Source organism: Phragmites australis, chromosome 21, assembly GCF_958298935.1.
Source record: "Phragmites australis chromosome 21, lpPhrAust1.1, whole genome shotgun sequence".
In the NCBI taxonomy this organism is placed as follows: domain Eukaryota; kingdom Viridiplantae; phylum Streptophyta; class Magnoliopsida; order Poales; family Poaceae; genus Phragmites; species Phragmites australis.
Window position 1 is genome coordinate 4,181,797 of NC_084941.1, and position 18,357 is coordinate 4,200,153.

General features: G+C 43.8%; 1 protein-coding gene, 1 long non-coding RNA gene and 1 other non-coding gene across 3 annotated transcripts; all 3 read right to left on the minus strand.

The window, feature by feature from the left end:
• Positions 1-520: 520 nt before the first annotated feature.
• On the minus strand, positions 521-2,744 carry LOC133904081 (uncharacterized). The gene is made up of 2 exons (XR_009907390.1): positions 2,369-2,744; positions 521-1,227 (listed from the first exon to the last, which is right to left on the minus strand). It is a non-coding gene; the product is annotated as an uncharacterized LOC133904081 (long non-coding RNA).
• LOC133904206 (U2 spliceosomal RNA) lies at positions 2,554-2,750 on the minus strand. The gene has a single exon (XR_009907438.1). It is a non-coding gene; the product is annotated as a U2 spliceosomal RNA (small nuclear RNA).
• Positions 2,751-13,520: 10,770 nt separating this feature from the next.
• On the minus strand, positions 13,521-15,510 carry LOC133904105 (pentatricopeptide repeat-containing protein At3g60050-like). The gene has a single exon (XM_062345592.1). The coding sequence runs from the start codon at positions 15,325-15,327 to the stop codon at positions 13,810-13,812; it is 1,518 nt and encodes a 505-aa protein (XP_062201576.1). The 5' UTR covers positions 15,328-15,510; the 3' UTR covers positions 13,521-13,809.
• Between the last annotated feature and the right edge of the window lie 2,847 nt (positions 15,511-18,357).

The following is an 18,357-nucleotide window of genomic DNA, read 5'->3' on the forward strand; positions in this document are numbered from 1 at the left end:
AGTTTGCTGGTTCTGTAGTTGAACCAAGGAAGGCGAGCCAAATAAGATTAGCACTCTACATGATGCCAGGGTGGGTCACATTTCGTCGCCTTGGGCCTTTTTCGTAACACTTGTCTTGACGGGTGGACTTCCCCTAGAATCGCACAAGATCACGCCTAAGAACTGACAGTGGCATCATCTGAGAGGAACTTCTCATCGGAGAAGAGAAGAGATTGCTTTGCCTTTTGTTCACACGGATACGGGTCTACCAGCACATCTGTGCTCTGCAGCTTTATTGTCCAAGACGCGGATTCACCTCAAATTCTGGACGCGAAGAAGTGATTCCTGATCTGGCAGGCAAAAATTTCTTTTGCGCGGGTTGATTCTTATGTGCACAAACTAGCAAAACTTTTCGTTCAAAACAAGATAAGCCAGGATATGTCGTGCACAAACGACAGATTCATGTGGCCGCCGGTGGTGAGGACCGGGACGTGAGATGATCTACAGCCTTCACCAGAACAGACTTGGGGAAGAATAGGAAAGAGAAACTCGACTTCAATTTATTTTCCATTCCCTTTTCCTCTGTACATGATGCTGGCTTATATGCCTCCTCTCTCACACACTTACATGTGGGACCCACTGTCCATAGATCAAGCCCACACACAGCACATGTGTTACAGTTAGACGTGAAATTGCAGAAGTGAGCAAGAACCCTGTTTTTGTTTTGTCAAGCCTAATCAGTTAAACTGCATAGCATCTATAGCACTAGCCAACCAAATCGAAGACTAGACAGTCGGAGAACAGGAAAGTAACTGACATCAAGCCTGACGAATGCAGCATATAGGAACTGACATTCGGTTTCTGACTCTCTTTGGAGCATTCATCAGCAGTGCCCCGCCCTAAATTTCGTTCCTCCCCTCAGAGCTCGGATGTCTTTGTGCGTTTCATGATGCATCGTCTTCGTTCGGCACAGGCTCGGGCTCGGGAGCAGCAGCTTCCTCCCGTATTTCAGGTGAAATGCTACCGTAACCCTCATCTGCAGGCGTTGTTCTTCTTATGGTTCCCACTTTCATGTACTAGCTGGTGAACTTGTACTCCCAGTCATTCAAGGAACCAAGCTGGAATGGTGTAAGCCTAGATATATCGCCAGTCAGATCCTGCGGCTCGGAGGACATCTTGGTCAGTGCCCTACTCGCATCTTTACCAGCGGACAATTCATCATATACTCCACCAGGTCTGTAGAACATCCTGCACAGAGCAGATCGAGTTATTGACAGGGAAGCTTCATGTAATATGACCAAACACAATGTGTTATACAGGTCTGTACAGTAAATTGCAAATGTCATATATACTCTAAGCAAAAACTGTAGGTGATTATGGCAACTATGAACCGATATCAATACTAGTATCCTTGCAGTGTGGCAATACAATTTAATATAATCGTAAACAACCAAACCCATGATATCAACATGCGCTTTGAATTGGAAGGGGTACATTAGCTAATTGTTTTAATTGGAGAAAACAATAGCATATTCAAGCTTGACGTTTCAACAAGCCTCATGTAAAGTTCAATGCAACTTATATGTATATAATATCTTCTTCATAGGAATTGCTCGTCTCCAAAACATCCAGCAGTACCACATGAATGTCATGATTCCATCTAGACAGGAAAAATTAGGTCACACGTCATTGAGACTCAAATAGTTGTCACTAAGCATAAAACCGACAGCAACCAAGTTTGTTTGCACACAAAATCAGATGAGTACTGAAGACATGCCATGTAGAAGTTAATAAAAAATATAGTTAGTTTTGGACATTACAAATTGTTGCAATTCTTCCGGACAATTTCGGTTTCTAATTAGAATGGTCCACGGTTATAAACTATCTAGGAGGACAAATCAGCAAACTTTGGATTAATAGAATACACAGCAAAAGATGATACTTATTTGGCATTTCGTAGTAAACTCAAAAGTCCCCAGTCAAACGATATCCACTATTGGTAACATCAATTTACTGGACAGTATAAGGCTATCAGGTACTATATGTTTGTAGAATTGCAGTACACATGTTTCCTCAAACATCTCATTGATAAGTAGCATGATAGCATCTGAGGTAATAATTCACTACTAGTTTGATTTGCCAGATAAGAATTTGCTACGATTCATTAAAAAATACTTCGCTGCAATTCTGAAAATCCAATCTCCAAAACAGATATACTTCCACCAGATCTGTCTTAAACCCCTTAGTATGTGACTATATACAGTTCTTTGGCACCATACATTCGAAACACTGATTCTTCACTTTCATAGTGCATCAAGATAAAGATTTAAATGCCAGGCTCAAGGAAAGCAACCAGCGGTACTGGCAGGCTCAGGGAGACCGGACACACCTTGTAAACCGCAACCGCCGCAGCTGCACTAGCGTGCTCCTCGTCGGCGCCCAGCTGCTCACCGCGCCGCTACTGCATAGGTACAGACAAAATCAAACAAAGGGACCAATTCCAAGTGGCGTTCTAGTTCACGTTAGCTGCAACTTAAATTCAAATCCGATAGAAATTTTATAATTGAGATTTGGTTGGGGTGCGCCAGGCTCAGGCAGTAGTGCAACGCCTGAGCGACGCTTGAGAGCCCCAGAGGCAAGCCACTGTAGTGGGCCCTACCCCACAAAAAATAAATTTAATATCAAAGTGGACACATGGCCCACATAACAGATATTAAACTGATAAGAACAGATACTACACTTGATCTTAGCCAAAAGGCCGAGAAAGGTATGCCTGAGAATGGTGCCCTGGGTCGTGTTATATAGCATGTCGACGCCTCCGCGCTGCCTGGCTGGGCAAGGTGGGACTAAATGCGTTGCGTACTCTGCTCGGTCGAGCGCACTGGAATTTAATGGGCCGGAGCCCAACGCATGTTGCCTTCTTCTGCTTGCAAGCCCACCAGTAGAACAGCGCGTCAACCCCAATACGTCAGGGATGCTGTTTCTTTTTCAGCTTTTTTTTTCTTCTTCTTTTCTTTCACAAGTATTTCCTGACGATTCTACCGATACCTGCTAGCTGAAAAAAATATAGTGAGTGAAAAATTAACTGTTCTTTTTCTTACGAGGGATAAATGGACTATCTTAGTATAAGAAGGAAAAGTATAAGTACTGGGCTTGCTATGTGCTGGCCTAGAACTCTTGGGACATTGCACAGTGAAAGAGTAGAAATCTACGAGAAAAATAGGGCACAAAATATTTATAGAAGATTTTTACGGTACACCTAAATAATTGCATGCCGTCCATTTTCTTTATCTGGTGGTTTAGATTGGCCTAATGATACTCTATCGCCCACCAGTATCATATGTATCATTAAAGAGTATCATAAGGGTAGGATTGGAAAAAAAATATGATAAATTTGTAAATTATATGTTTAATTAGGGAAGATCAAAATGTTAGTTTATTCTTCGGATAAGCTTTCACTTATTCTGTTCATTTCATTTATTAGGGTTTTCACCCTCCGTCGGCCGATCGATGGGTGGCGAAGGTCCGAAGTCCGGTCAGTCAATGACGTAATTACCCTTAAGGGTACCAAGATAATTACAATAATACCTACTAAAATGGACGGTTGGATCACAACAATGATACTCTCCACCATCTAGTATCATGGTGTACTGTAAAGGCTCTCTATTCATAAGAGCTAACCATGATTAACAAAGTAGTTATAACAATGGATTAGGAAGGACCTACCAATATCAGTTTCCAAGCAGAGGCCACTCCCTTGTATGTTGAATTGAGAATGCATCATGCCAACACCAACTTTTTCATGCCATTCAAGTCCTTGAACACATGGCTTTGACTCGGAATTAGTCTAGCTAAAAAGAATCACATTTGGAAAAACATTATTTCCACAAGATTTTCACGAGAACCCCGTGTGTGTGGATTTTTGCAAGGAATCCATATCTAGTTATAGTGGATGTGTTCTTTCCTACGAAAGTAAAAACACTACAAAGTAGGAACATATAGGAACTCATGCATGTGGCATGTGGCAATGCAATGCGTGATTTACCTGCACATACGAGGATTTGCAAGACCATACAGAACTGCAAATGCAACGGAGAATACTAAAATAACTCTTATTTACCACGACCAAGTATATTAGCAGAGGCTTAACAAAAAGGGATGCACACCCAGATGTCCTTATACTCCAAATCCCCAATGACGACTAAAAATATAGAGCACCAACACCTCCATGCCCATGGCACTGGTGAAAATTACATATCCAATTACTATGCTAAGTTGCTGGTAAGAGAGGATTTCAGGGCCCTGGCATGAACCGAATGGGACCGTGTCTGCTTATTGCCGCAAGTGCAACAAGTGCTGGTACACTCTTAACTTTCCTTGGGGCCTTCGTCAGCTGCAGCTTCCTTCTTTTTCACCTCCTCCGCAACAACCTCCCTCGGCTTCTCTTCGGCTGAGCATATGACTGAGCATGGGGCTCGCCAACAAACGCACGCACGACCAGTAAGGATCGGTTGGAACGTATGATTTTCATACGACTTTTGTAAAATCTGTCACTTTGCGAAATTTGCAAGCTAGGCAAGAAAGCCTGGTTGGAACGAAGGATTTCCAAACGAAATGTATGAAATTGTACTGCTGCTTGCGAAATTTGCAAGCTAAACGATAAGAGCCTGCTTGGAACGGACGATTTTCAAAAGTACTTTATAGAATCTGTACTACCTCCAAAACTCTTATCAAGCGTCACCAGCCGTCTCCGGCCAGGCGACGCAAGATCTGGTGCTCCACTTCCGATGCAGCCTCTGGCAGCCTCCGAAGAGAAGGCGGCGACGTGTGGACCAGACCGAGGTCAGCGGCAGCGTCACCAGCCGCACGGAGCCGTCTCCGGCCGGGCAACGCAAGATCTGGTGCTCCGCTTCCGACGCAGCCTCCGAAGAGAAGGCGGCAACGCGTGGACCAGACCGAGCTCAGTGTCGGCGTCACCAGCCACTTCGGAGCCATCTCTGGCTGAGCAACACCAGATCTGGTGCTCCACTCTCAGTCATGGCCAAATATGGCCCTCACTGGTGATGACACACACGAGGAGGCCCTATGTCCCCCCCCCCTTCTCTCTCCGCCCTCCAACACAAGTGGCCCGTGATGGCCCTAGGAGAGAAGCCATCGGAGCGTGGGCCGGAGCGAGTCCCGCGGCTTCGTCACCAGCCGCACTGGAGACACGAGTGGCTTAACAAAAAGGGGTGCACACCTAGCACTATTACTGGACACCCGTGTGCAATTTTTTTCGTCAATCAGACATCCTAAATCTAAGTCTAGATTCCGATACACGTACCGGATTCCAAGTTATATTTCGCATGTCCAATTTTTCTTTGCCGAATCAGACACCCAAATCCATATTGGATTCTGACAGTTGTATCTATATCCATGTCCAGTTAACACTGACACACAGATGTCCTTATACTCCTAATCCCTAATGACGGCTAATAATATAAAGTACCAGTACCTCCAGGCACATGGCACTGGTGAAAATTGCATATCCAATTACATAGGCTAAGTTGCTGATAAGAGAAGATTTCCGGGCCCTGATATGAACCGAATGGGACCATGTCTGATTATTGCTGCAAATGCAACAAGTACTGGTACACTCTAATAGTCTAACTTTCCCTGGCGCCTTCGTCAGTTGCGGCTTCTTTGTCAGTTGGAGCTTCCTTCTCTTTCACCTCCTCTGCAACTACCTCCCTCAGCTTCTCTTCGGCTGCAAGTGCCTTCTCATTGTTTTTAACATGAAAACAATGAACTAGAGCAGTGATCCCTTCAAATTCAACCATTCAGTTCTACTCTGGAATACACATATACTAGTCATGTAAAATTAAGTGCCATTTCTGCAAGCATCAGGCCTGACGCATGCAACAGCTAGGAGGCATCCGGTTTCTAACTCCCTTTGGAACATTCATCAGCAGTGTCCCACCCCTCCATTTCGTTCTTTCACTCAAAACACAGATGTCATTGTGTGTTTTATGGTGCATCATCTTAATTCGGTTCGGGCTCGAACTCAGCAGCTTCTCCCCGTATTTCAGGCAAGATGATACCATAACCCTCTTCTGCAGGTGTTGTCCTTCTTATGGTTCCTACCTTCACATACTTGCTGGTGAACTTTGTACTCCCAGTCATTCAAGGAACCGAGCTCGAATGGCGTAAGGCCAGATATATCACCAGTTAGATCCTACGGTTCAAAGGACTTCTTGGGCAATGCCCTGCTGGCATCTTTCCAGCGAACAACGCATATGCTCCGCCAAGTCCATAGAACATCCTGCTTAGAGAAAATGGATCAGAGCCAACGAAAAAAATCAGTGTCAAACACAAATGTGTTGTGCAAGTAAATTGCGATGTCATCTTCTTCAAGGCGAAAACAATAAGTGATTATAAAGGCTTTGAACAAACAGTAAATTAATGCAAATATCCTTGGAATACAAACATATATTTAAATTTTGTAACGGTACATGACAAGACCCATGATATTTACATGTGATTTGAACTGCAAGTCTGCAAGGGGTACATTATCTAGTTATTTTCATCGAAGAGAACAAAGGCCTATTCATGACTCATGTTTCAACAAGCCGAATGAGAAATCCAATGCAGCTTATAAACAAGTACCATATTTCAAAGGAATTGTTGCTCTCCACAAACTTCCAGTAGTATCACATGAAAGTCATGATTCCATCCAAATAGGAATTATTAGGTTAGACGTCATTTGAGAATGAGATATGTATCACTATGACATTAAGTTGACAAAAACTAACACAAAAATGTTTTCGAGAAGAAAAAAACTATCATAAAACCGATTCAGAATTACTAAACACATGTCCAGTAGAAATCAAGCACAATATGTAGGATATATTTTGTGTTCAAATTTTGTCACATTGTTCGCACAATTTTGTGTTTCCAAGTAGAAGTGTCCATGGACTATAGTTATACTATCTATAAGGAGAAACCAACAAGCTTCAGTTTTTATAGAACACAAAATAAGGACATAGCCATGTTCTTGCTGATACAACCAAAAAAAAGTATGTGCAAGAAAAAGGAAAAGAAAAAGGAGAAACATAACTATGATCTTGCTGATATCACCAAAGGAAGTGTGGGTACTCAATATACTTCTTTGGTATATCATAGTACACTCGACTTCCAAGTCAATCGATACCAAGGAGTGTTAGTAAATATGTATCACCAATACTTCCCTAACACAGTTGTACCCATATCCGATACTCTGATATTTCCTCATCATGTCTTTGAAAATCGTGTTTCGCATAGGTTTGTAATATATGTTTACTGGCAAGATAGACTATCAAATATTGTGGGTTAATTCAAAATAGGACACAAAATCAATCCTGAACATACTATGTGGATGAAGTTCCATCACATGACAATTTGAAATATATTTGCAGGATTGAGTACACTTGTTTTCTTTGCATATCTAAATGTTTTCTGAGACATCTCATTAACTAGTATCCTGATAGGATTTGAGGTAAAATAATTCGCCATTTGTTTGACTGGCTAGACAAACATTTGCTTCAATTTACAAAAACCATTCTCCAAAACAAAGAAATTTCCACCATACCAGTCTCAATCCACTTAGTTAGTGATAACCTACAATTCTCTGACATCCCACATTCAGAATAGTGCCTTCTTCACTTCGCATTGGTAGAATAGAAGAACCCTTCAAATTAAGAACACTGACTAGTCAATTTAGCAGTGTAGAGTTTTATAGAGCACCAGTTCTACACTGAAGAGAATGAACTACTGATTTTCATTGAAACAATCGATCAGAACAAACCTCTGAAAGATTTCAGACGGCACAACCATAAAAGACTACTGCAAAGCAGAACAACGTTGCAATGAGATGGATGAAGAATTAGAGGCCATGGTTAGTAGAGCAATCTGCTCGGGGAAACGTCATAGATCTGCCCTTTGATTTTCATTGAAATCGTCGCCGGGCACGATGAAGGGTACCACCGTCGTGGGATTCCTGCGCGCCTATCACCTCTGCATGTTCTGCTAGCACCAATGAGCATCTCCTCATTCCCCTCTCCCTTTGGACGCCTACATGGCCCTGCCCCACCTTCGTATGTCCCCTTCCCGTGCTCCTCGCCAGCGGCGTCCGTACTTCCTCCCTGTAGATGGCCTTCAAGCCAAGAGGTTGCCTAGTAGACCATAGGGTAGAATGGGGTTCTGTTGCAGGGACTAGAGCGTGATAGAATTTTTGGGAGGTGTCGCCTGTTTCCCCCGCCGTCTTGAGCACCTTCGGTGGTTCAGTGTCAACAACCGACAACTTGGTCTAATCGATAACCAACGCCATAAGGTCGTCACCGGCGAACCTCCGCCGATCCACCATCATGGAAACCTCATTGGGCACAGCATAGGCACGCCAATCAGCATAGTATGATCCAAACAAGCTGGAGCTCTACGAGAGGTAGAGTCTTCGAGTTTTTATTATGTCCTGTGCCAAACAACTCATGAGGTCATTTCCAGCCGCACAAGTATGGTTCCTCCTGGATGCTCTTGAGCCAAATTTCCCCTCCTTCTACTAAATTATAGAACGCCTGAGACATGTCACTCGCCGCCCCCGCCGCGTACTGTTGTTGCCTCGGTGCACGGTGGCCGCCCTCGCCTCCGCTGCGTGCCGCTGCTGCCTCGGTGCGCGGTGGCCGCCCCAGCTACCACCCTCGTGCCCGGGCAGGAGAGGGTGGTGGTGGTGCTCGCTATGGTGTTGTGGGGCTCGGCCGTGGGTGGTTTCGCGGCAACGGTGTGTTCTTGCTCCGCTTGGCACCCCTGTTGCCTAAGTCGAATGTCGCACTATAGTTGCTCTCGACTCGCCGATGGCTCTACCCGTTCGGCCGCCTCGGCGGAGGCTCGCGGTGGCCGCCCGAGGTCGCCAGCCTTGGCGACGTTGTGGGGACGCCTATCATGCGGCCCCCTTCGGGGCCGTTGGGGTGGCCGCTCCTCCGTCGCCAGGCGCCAAGCGCTTCTCCATCCCAACCTGTGTCGCTGTCAAGTTCCTCCCCTTGCTTGATCTCTCTCCTTTCTCAGATCTGGCCCACAGGGAGCTTGGTGGCACTGTGATTCGGGGACGGGCAAGTACATGGCGATGAAGTGCGGCTGCTGCTAAAAGGTGTGTGGGATGGGGGAGACACGGGCGAAAGCCTTGCCCGTCATTTTATCGGTGTCGACGATGGTAACGTTCTTGGGCGCAGCTCTCCTCCCTGGAGGTGTTGTTGTGGCTTTTTTTTCCTCGTCCCACCCGTGGGGGATTCTCCAGGTGAAAGCCCTGAGATGGTGGCGCAAAAACGTCGTGTCCTCCTCGAAGGCGTCGCATTGAAAATCCATCATAACTTTTAGTGGCCACCGGCCTTTTGGTGCAGCTTTGGCCAGTTCAACGATGGCTTTGATCTCACCTAGCCTTTTGGAGGCTCGGAAGGAGTTGTGTGTTTCTGTTCTGAGGGACGCCTGGCACGCTTTGAGAGGAGCTTATGGAGGTGGAGCCGGAGCTACTGCATTGATGGTACGACGGAGCTAGGCAACGATGACATGAAGCAAGGATATGTCTCAAGGTGCCAATGGTGCCTTTGGACGTGAGCATATTGATGGTGGGTGGGTGGTCGTGGTCCGCTATGGATGTCAGAGTTGTTGTGTCCTTTGCGATAAGCTGGGCAACGATGACCGATGCTAGACCCTATCATTGTGGATCTATGCTAAGTGGTGTGTGAGCCGTTTTATGGTTGTTTCTGTTGTAGTTGATCCGGTGTCGTCCTTTCATTTTGGGGATTTTGTTGATTTTCCCTCTAATTAACTGAGCAATTGTATGGTTTCAAGATCTGATTTTCCTCATAAACTAGATCCATTCTCTTCTCATGCCATCCTTTTGGAAAAAAAAAACATGTCACTCGCAACTGTTACACATCACTCGCTCAAAATGGAATCGTATAAAGAACCGAATCGCACCAGGTAAAGAGACACCAACCGTCCTCAGTCACCACCACGGCCCACTTACGCCAGTGCCAACGACGACGACTCCGTTTTTGCCATGCCCCGTCAGCCAACCTCCTCTGGAATAAAATCCCCTGTCGTTTGTGCATACGGTGGCGCAGTCGATTGGTATCAGCTTGTTGCAGTCCTTACAATTCCACACAGCAGCTGTAGACACACAGATTCAGACTCAGAACAAGAGGGACTTCACAACAGGTGTCCAGAAAGAATGACACCATTCCCCAAAAAGAAAGAATGGTGTCAACCATCGCATTTCACGATGTTAAAATGAAGAAATTAGTCTATTTTTCGTCCCTCAACTATCGTTGCGGTTTAATTTTCGTCCTTCAACTCTAATACCAGAAATCTTTCGTCCTCCAATATTTAAAACCATCCATAACTCGTCCCTCAACCTATTTCAGAGTGATTTGCACATGTGGCACTGCTGACTTGCATCCCACGTGGCTTGACCATGTTGACTTAGCCTCTCCCACATTAGAGCCCACCTGTCAGCCAGTTTAAGTCATGAGCTGCAGAGGTGAGCCGTCGTCGTTGTCCTGCTTCCACCGCCACTGCTCGTCGTCGCACCGTCACTACAAGCCATCGCCGGCCAATGAAGACGATGAGAACGTGTTCCACACCTTCCTGGGGATCCATTTTAGCCATCCGTGGCGGATTGCAAGCCGACCGAAGTCGCGCGTCATCTTCCTCCGCGCAGAAACCATCGTCGTCGCGCACGATGGTTCTCGCAGCCTGGTGAGCCAATCCTCGTTCTTTCTTCTCTATGAGTAGTTGAGTACCACCTTCCCCTGCCTCACCATCTGTCGTGCTCAGTTTCAACTGGAATTAGCCAATCGTCCCCATCATCGACGCCCTGCTTCGGTCGTCGTCCCTCTCCGATGACCGTCAATCTGAGGCGTCTCCGATCAATCCACCTTGCATGCACCTTCCTTAGGACCCCGTGGAGCTTCCCTAAGCATCAGTTTCAGTCGCGAGCTGCCAAGGTGAGCCGTCGCCGTTGTCCTGATTCCACCATTGACGCTCGTCATCGCACCGCCGAGGAGAGAGACAGAGATGAAGGGGTGGCTGACTCAGCATGTTCGGACCACGTAGGATCCTAGTCATACATGTCACTTGTGCAAAACTACTCAAAAGTGGACTGAGGGACGAATTCTAAATGGTTTTAAAAGTTTAAGAATGAAATATTTCTGGTATTAAAGTTGATGGATGAAAATTAAACCGTAGCAATAGTTAAGGGATGAAAAATAGAATTTTTTTTTCTAAAATGAATTAGGGGTAACAATTTGGTACCTCTTCTCCAATGCAGACGTAGGCGAGGTGGAATTATTAGTCATTTTGCAACAGAAAAGTGATATAAGTCTGACTCATCGCCCATCAGCACTGAATCGGGGCAACCACACATAGAATCGTGCAATAATTTTTCCTTTTATAGAAACATGGTTAGCAAAATAAATAACCTCACCCTGAAGTCTCAACCAAAACAGGCCCCTAGCCTATTTGCCTATTCAGCAATAAGAACAGACCGGCAAGTGCACTTGCTCCTTCATATAAAGGAATCCACCAGCATCATCAGCTTTGGTTTCTTCTCGTTGTACATACGTCTGCAAGGCATTCTCAAGCATAGCCTCTGCCTTTCCCCTCCTCCACTCAATCCAGAGCTTTTAGATGGCTCAGGTATGCAGAACTCTTCCTCCTAATCTGGTTCTTCAGTTTTTTCGATTGCTCTTACCTCTGTGTTGCTTGGTCAATTTGCAGCAGAAGGTGTTGCTTGGCCATTGAAGCTGTTGCAGACATTTACGGTAACAATTTGCACCCTCTGATTGTTTTGCTGTTCTTTTGATAATGGATTGCTTTGATGTTGAAACTTGAGAAACATGTTTTGATCCAAAAGACATTAGATATTCTATTTGCATAAAGTAGCATACATTCCTTTCACTGTTTGCTCATCATTGAATCTGTAATTCACATACTTGAAATGATCACCATGGGTTTTAGGTGGAAACTTGAGAGGAGCAATCATGTTAGATGGGATTTGTTTGTCTCAAATATTAACACAAATATGAGGACCCATTCAGTAGGTGTAGGTCCACATGCTTTAGTTAAGCATATGAAAAAGGCTACTCATTTTGCATGAAATTCATTTATATGGGCCGTTTGCAGGTGAATAATCGTACATGAGGTTGGTATATGTTTGACAAAAGAACTGGATTGTTCATACCAATACATAAACACAAAAACTTGTATATTGGCAAATAAAAAAATGGCAACTTGTGTACTCCATCTTCATTGCAAGGGGAGATAGTTTTTGTCAGATGTATTATGTATGCCAATTATAGTCTTCGAAAGAATATTTTCCTGATCTGGCTTTCTGCATGCCATGTCATAACACCACATATAATGGAAAACACATATCTTTATAGAAAGGGGTGAACAGGTCAGGAACGGCAAAAGAAAAGGTATTATTATGTCAGCAAGAAAATTTGATACTACACATACCTCATTTTGTGCACAGGTATTGATTCCATAGAAGCGATTCTGAAGGAGAATAAGATGACCATCATAGGTGAAATGGACACTGTGGCAATTGCAAAGAAGGTTGGGAAGGTTGACATTGTGTCTGTTGGGCCTGCAAAAGAAGAAAAGAAGGAAGAAAAGAAAGAAAAGAAAAAAGAGGAAAAGAAAGAAGAGGAGGAGGAGAAGAAATGATAAAACTATAAAGCATATAGCAATATAGCATCATCGCTCCTTTAAATATATATATATATATATATAAGTTACTACCTAATGTTACACTACGGAGTACAGATTACTTAAAAATAGAAGTTACTACGCAATAGCTTTGACTTTTAGCATTTATGCTCCCTATCTCACCAATTTGGACGAAATGCTCAATCTTCAAGGAACTAACATTAATTAAGAAATTCAAATAACACAAAAGGATGGCTATTGTGCAGACCTGCACGCAACAGATGAATCATATGAAAACTCTTTCAACATCAGAAGCGATGGAGGACTGGACATACCAAGTCTTGGAAAATGACATTAAGTCGAACTGTATTTAATTATTAAGCTGCCATGTAACAAGGTAAACTTTTAAACAGGCATTGCATAACAATAAAACGGTCAAGTTATGATATGTTGCCAAGACCTAGAACAGTAGAAGCAAGGGGCAACATTGCATAGACTTCCACCTCTTAGTGCTACAAGATAGTGTACAATTCATTGATGGATGTTGTCTGATTTCTGACATGTAATCTACTAAGCCTATGCTACGGTTGGCATAAATGAGAGCAGAGAGCAGTATAGAATGTTTCTCATTCTATCAAATCATAGAAAAAGTAAAAGTTTGAAGGCAGATTACTTAACCAGATAATGTACTGTTGTATCTAGTAAAACTAGTTGCCTGATATTTTATTAGAATGAGTTATTAACACTAGAAACATACGCTAACAATAAGAGTGAATGCCATATAGTTTGGGAGCCTAGGATTAGGAGTAGATCAACAACAGTGCAACAGAACAAAGATTGGGTATTCTATTTAGGACTAGTGAATCAGGATTCATTACTAATGACTACCATCCTATCACATTTCATTGTTGCATAAAACAATTACAGTATACAACACTACATTTCTGTAGTTCATCAATAGACAAGGACTCCCGCATGGATGTGCTACATCGAGTATACAACAATTAGAGTGCAACTGGTTTCTAGGATACTCCCTTATTATCCATCTTTCTGAAATGGAAACAACCAAAGGAATGAACAACTCTGCATCTAATTATGGGGCATCTCATCTCAACATCTTCTATATCCCCCAAACCTTGACAACAGATGAAAATAATGGCCCTTATCTGTCATGTACTTAATGACATTATTAGCTTGAGAATCCTTCCCGGCATTACGCAATCTGCTCACAAGGCTACTATAAACTGAAAAGTTTGGTGTGCATCCATGCGAGTCCATGTCCTTCAGCATAGAGAATGCTTTATCAAACTCCCCTACTGTGCAAAGCCCACGTATCATTGAATTGTATGTGTACACATTTGGAAGCTGCCCTCTCACTAACATATCATCAAAAAACCTCTGTGCTTCCTCAAATTCCCCAGCTGCCACATAGCCTGTGATCATAACTGTGTAGCAGACAACATCTGGTTCACACCCTTTTTTTATCATCTCATCAAAGAAATGCTTGCAAGCTTCTAGGTTGCCAGCACGGCCAAGACCATCTATCAAGTTTGTGAAATGAAGCACATTTGGTACACACCCAACATCACTCATATAGTTCAGCAAATTGAGAGCTGCAAGGGGTTTATCTCCTTTACCAAGGACATGAAGCAAGAGATTGTAAGTATGGAGGTCAGGCGTAAGCCCGTCTTTTCCCATCTCATCAAGCAGCCGATGGAACTGATCCAACTTCCCGAGCATATACTTTGCACGCATCACCACATTGTACGTCAAGACATCAGGCAAGTGCCCCTCGAGGAGCATCTTCTGGTGAACCCACTCGATCAGCGAGTACTGCTCTATCGTCAGAAGCGTGTGCAGTATCGCATTGAACGCATTCCTGAATGGACGGTAATTGAAAGTGCTCGACTTGATGAACCTCTCCACCAGCCTCCGTCTCAACCCAGCCTGCCCAGAGGCGCATATCAAGAGGTGGAACGTCCGAGCAGAGACAGACAGCCCCTTGTCCGCCATCTCCTCAAACAGCCGCCACATCGCCTTGACCTCCCCGCACTCAGCAAATACCTTCATGACGAGGTTGTACATGCTCGTGCCGTGCCGGTACCCCTCCTGCTGTCCCGCCCACATGAAGAACTTGTACGCCAGCTTCGGGTACCTCTCGCGATTCACAGTGTCCACGGACGCAACGATCCTGAACAGCACTTCTCTCACCAGTGCGTTGGACACCCTGGGGCGCATTTCGTCGAGCGCCTGGCGGGCGCTAAACCCCGGGCCGTCCTGCAGCAGGATCCTGAAGATCCTGTCCGCCTCCAGCCTCACATCCTCGAAGAACCTCCTCCTGCTGGGACCGGAACCGGAAGAAAAATTTTCGCCATCATCGTCGTCGCTCTCCGACGAGCCGCCGGGCCGTGGCAGCCGGAGGAGCACTTCTCGCGGGACGCGGCCGGCAACCAGCCGTGCCACCTCCTCCCCTCCCCCGTGGACGCCGCCAGCATCACTCTGTACAGTGTCGGGCCTCTCGCTGCCGTGGTTTCCTGAACCGTCGCCGCAGAGACGCCGCGGCGACCAGAGCCGGGCGAAGAGCGCCCGGGTTGCTCGGAGCTGGGGTGGGTGAGCGCCGCGGATCATAGCAAGAGCTCGCCCGAGGGCATCTCGCGCTAGCGGCTGCGCGGAGAGGTGGTGGTGGCGGGCTCTGGTCCGAAGGGTGGTGGCGAGTGGTGACGCCAATGGCGGCCGCAAGGCGACGCCAAGATTGATCTTCGCCGTCGTGCGCTCGATTCCCCTCAGGAAAGGAAAACTCAGGGCTAGGCCCCATTTGAAAGGAAAAAAAAAATCCGTTTCACCTCTTTTGTCCGAGCTGGACACGTGTTGACGTTAGTTATGTATATTACTACAGTAAGCATAAAGGTCGTTTGTAATCTTTTACCCCAAGTGTTATAAGGTTATCATATCTATGATGATCAATAAGTAAACCTAACAAGACCAGCTACTTTATATGAACATATTAGTTCGATTCATTAATACAATTGTATAGAACATGATAAGACCATTGCAATGACTATGTAGAACATATATGGAACAAATAGATCAATAAGCCATAGCAAGATATTAATTAAGCCATAACTCGGTAGCTATTAGTTATGATTCTTAGCCAGAAAGATATTATTGTATGATACATGAGAAGTGTCTTTAAATCTATTATTTTTCTCGATTATCACCTACTAAGTTCACGAAGACACCCATAATTTCTTTATCACATCGTAGGGTATTTCGATTCTCTCGTTTTTTTAGTGAATATAACCTAAGCAAGTAGACTTACGACTAATAAATATTAAATGTCGCTTGAAAGTCCATAAAATCAGTAGAAAACCAGGATATATCAGACTTTCTAACTAGGTTAAGCCTAGCGAAGACTAGCAACATACATGTTTAGATTATACCTTAACTATCATAGTTATTTCAACTAACATATTCAATCACCACGATTATTTCTACTAGCTAGTCATCTATGGTGTGTTTGGTTCGAAGGATATTCCTGATGAGATATGACCATCCAATTTTCAAATATGTTTGGTTCAATGGCATGCATGGATGGGGTGCCCACCTTCGAGGAATATTCTTCTAAATGCTAGATGAGCCTATTCGCGAAAAAAAATATATTAGATGGAGTCATCCATGTTCTAGATGAGCTTTATCTCTGCTGATGTGGTCTATTATGGTCGGTTAGAGTAAATACATTTTTTTGTTAGCGCACTTTAAATAATATTATCTCTTAAATTGTTTATCTTTACGATCTGATTGTACCATTATATTCATTGTAATTAAATCAACCAAACAATATATCGCATTATCATATTTTGATGAATACTAAATATATGACAAGCAGGTGCCACAAAATTTTAGCTAACCACATCCAAGTTATATCCATCCAACCAAACAATAAATCGGATTGTCTTATTCATGCTACCAAACAAGAAATTATGTCGCATCATCTCATAAAATATGGATGACCATATCCTATCCAACTTTGTCCTCTAACCAAACATACCCCTAGTCACAAACTAGCAAAAAACAAAGCATACTATGATAATTAGAACCGAAGGAAAATGAGATCCCTAGCTCATGACAATAGTAAATTGCACTTCATTGATACAACTCTACAAGTACCATCGTCGACATACCTTGATGGCGGCAGATCCCACTTTAAACCTCGATCTAATTAGAACCTGAGGTATAATTAGATCGCCTAGACTAGCCTAACTAGCATAGAAAACTAAATCTAAATCAGTGTGAGATGCACCGAGATTGGCTCTAGACTTGAGACATTTGATGCCTGAAATGTGTAGAGGGATCCCCTTTTATATTGTTGTAAGATGATGGCTGCTGCTAGGGGCAACAATAGGATTGTTGCGCATCACAAGGGGTGGTGCCATGCAGCACACGCCACCCTCTGCGTTGGTGGTCACCGCAGTTCAAATCTCCGGGGATTCTGGACTCCACATTTATACTTTTGGAATATCTCTTGCAGTGAATGAATGTGCATCCGATAGTTCTTATTCAGTTACTTCTATGTTCAAAATGATATCGAGGCATTTGCTTGACTTCTGTACATCCAGTTCCCCCTTTAGTTCATCCAAAACGAAAAGCCATAATGCAAATGAGTGTTCCCCCTTTAGTTCATCCAAAACGAAAAGCCATAATGCAAATGAGTGTTCCTCCTCTATGACATGCTCAGTCTTTTCCAAACTAAACATCTTTTGAATATCTCCAATCTTTTCAACACTTGATTTATGATTTTTCATACTCATCTTCACCTCTGAAGGTTTGAGTACTCGACTGATGTGCCAGAAGGTAAACATCTTGTCATCTTCGCCAACTAGATGGTAGCTCACATTATGCATCTGCAGGCAATCCTCTCGATATTGTACATTTTTCCTAGCAGCAAATAAGATTACATATTAATTAAGAGGCTAATAAAACAATCCTAAACTACAAAGCAAAACATGGAAATCAAGACTACCTATGTTTCTAAAAATAGGATCTCCATTTAAAGGAGGACCCCAAGCTCGTATAATAGAAATTGTTAGGTTCTTGTTGGTCAAGTCACTGCAAACAACATCATGGGCATCCCACCCAAAGAAATTTTGTTCCTCATCAAACCATCAACAAAGAAAAAAAACTCATAGGGCACCCAGTGGCACATAAACCCATCAAAATGGCCTCTCGTTAAATTCAAAAGATTATATAGTTTTGCTAACTTATCACTCTCACTAAAGACTTGATCGCCTCTCACAACCCTTAAACACAAAGCAAAGCATGGAAATCAAGGTTACCTATGTTTCTGAAAATGGGATCTCCATTTAAAGGAGGACGTCAAGCTCTTCTAATAGAAATTGTTAGGTTCTTGTCGGTCTAGTCACTACAAAAAACATCACGGGTATCCCACCTAAAGAGATTTTTGTTCCTTATCAAGCCATCAACTAAGAAAAAAGATTTCATAGGACACCCAACGACACATAAACTCATCGAAATGGCCTATGATCACTTTCAAAAGATTATGCAGTTCCACTAACCTATCACTCTCACGAAATACTTGCTCGTCTCTCACAACTCTATAACTAAATCACAATCCATACACACTTCAAGGAGGCGTATGCG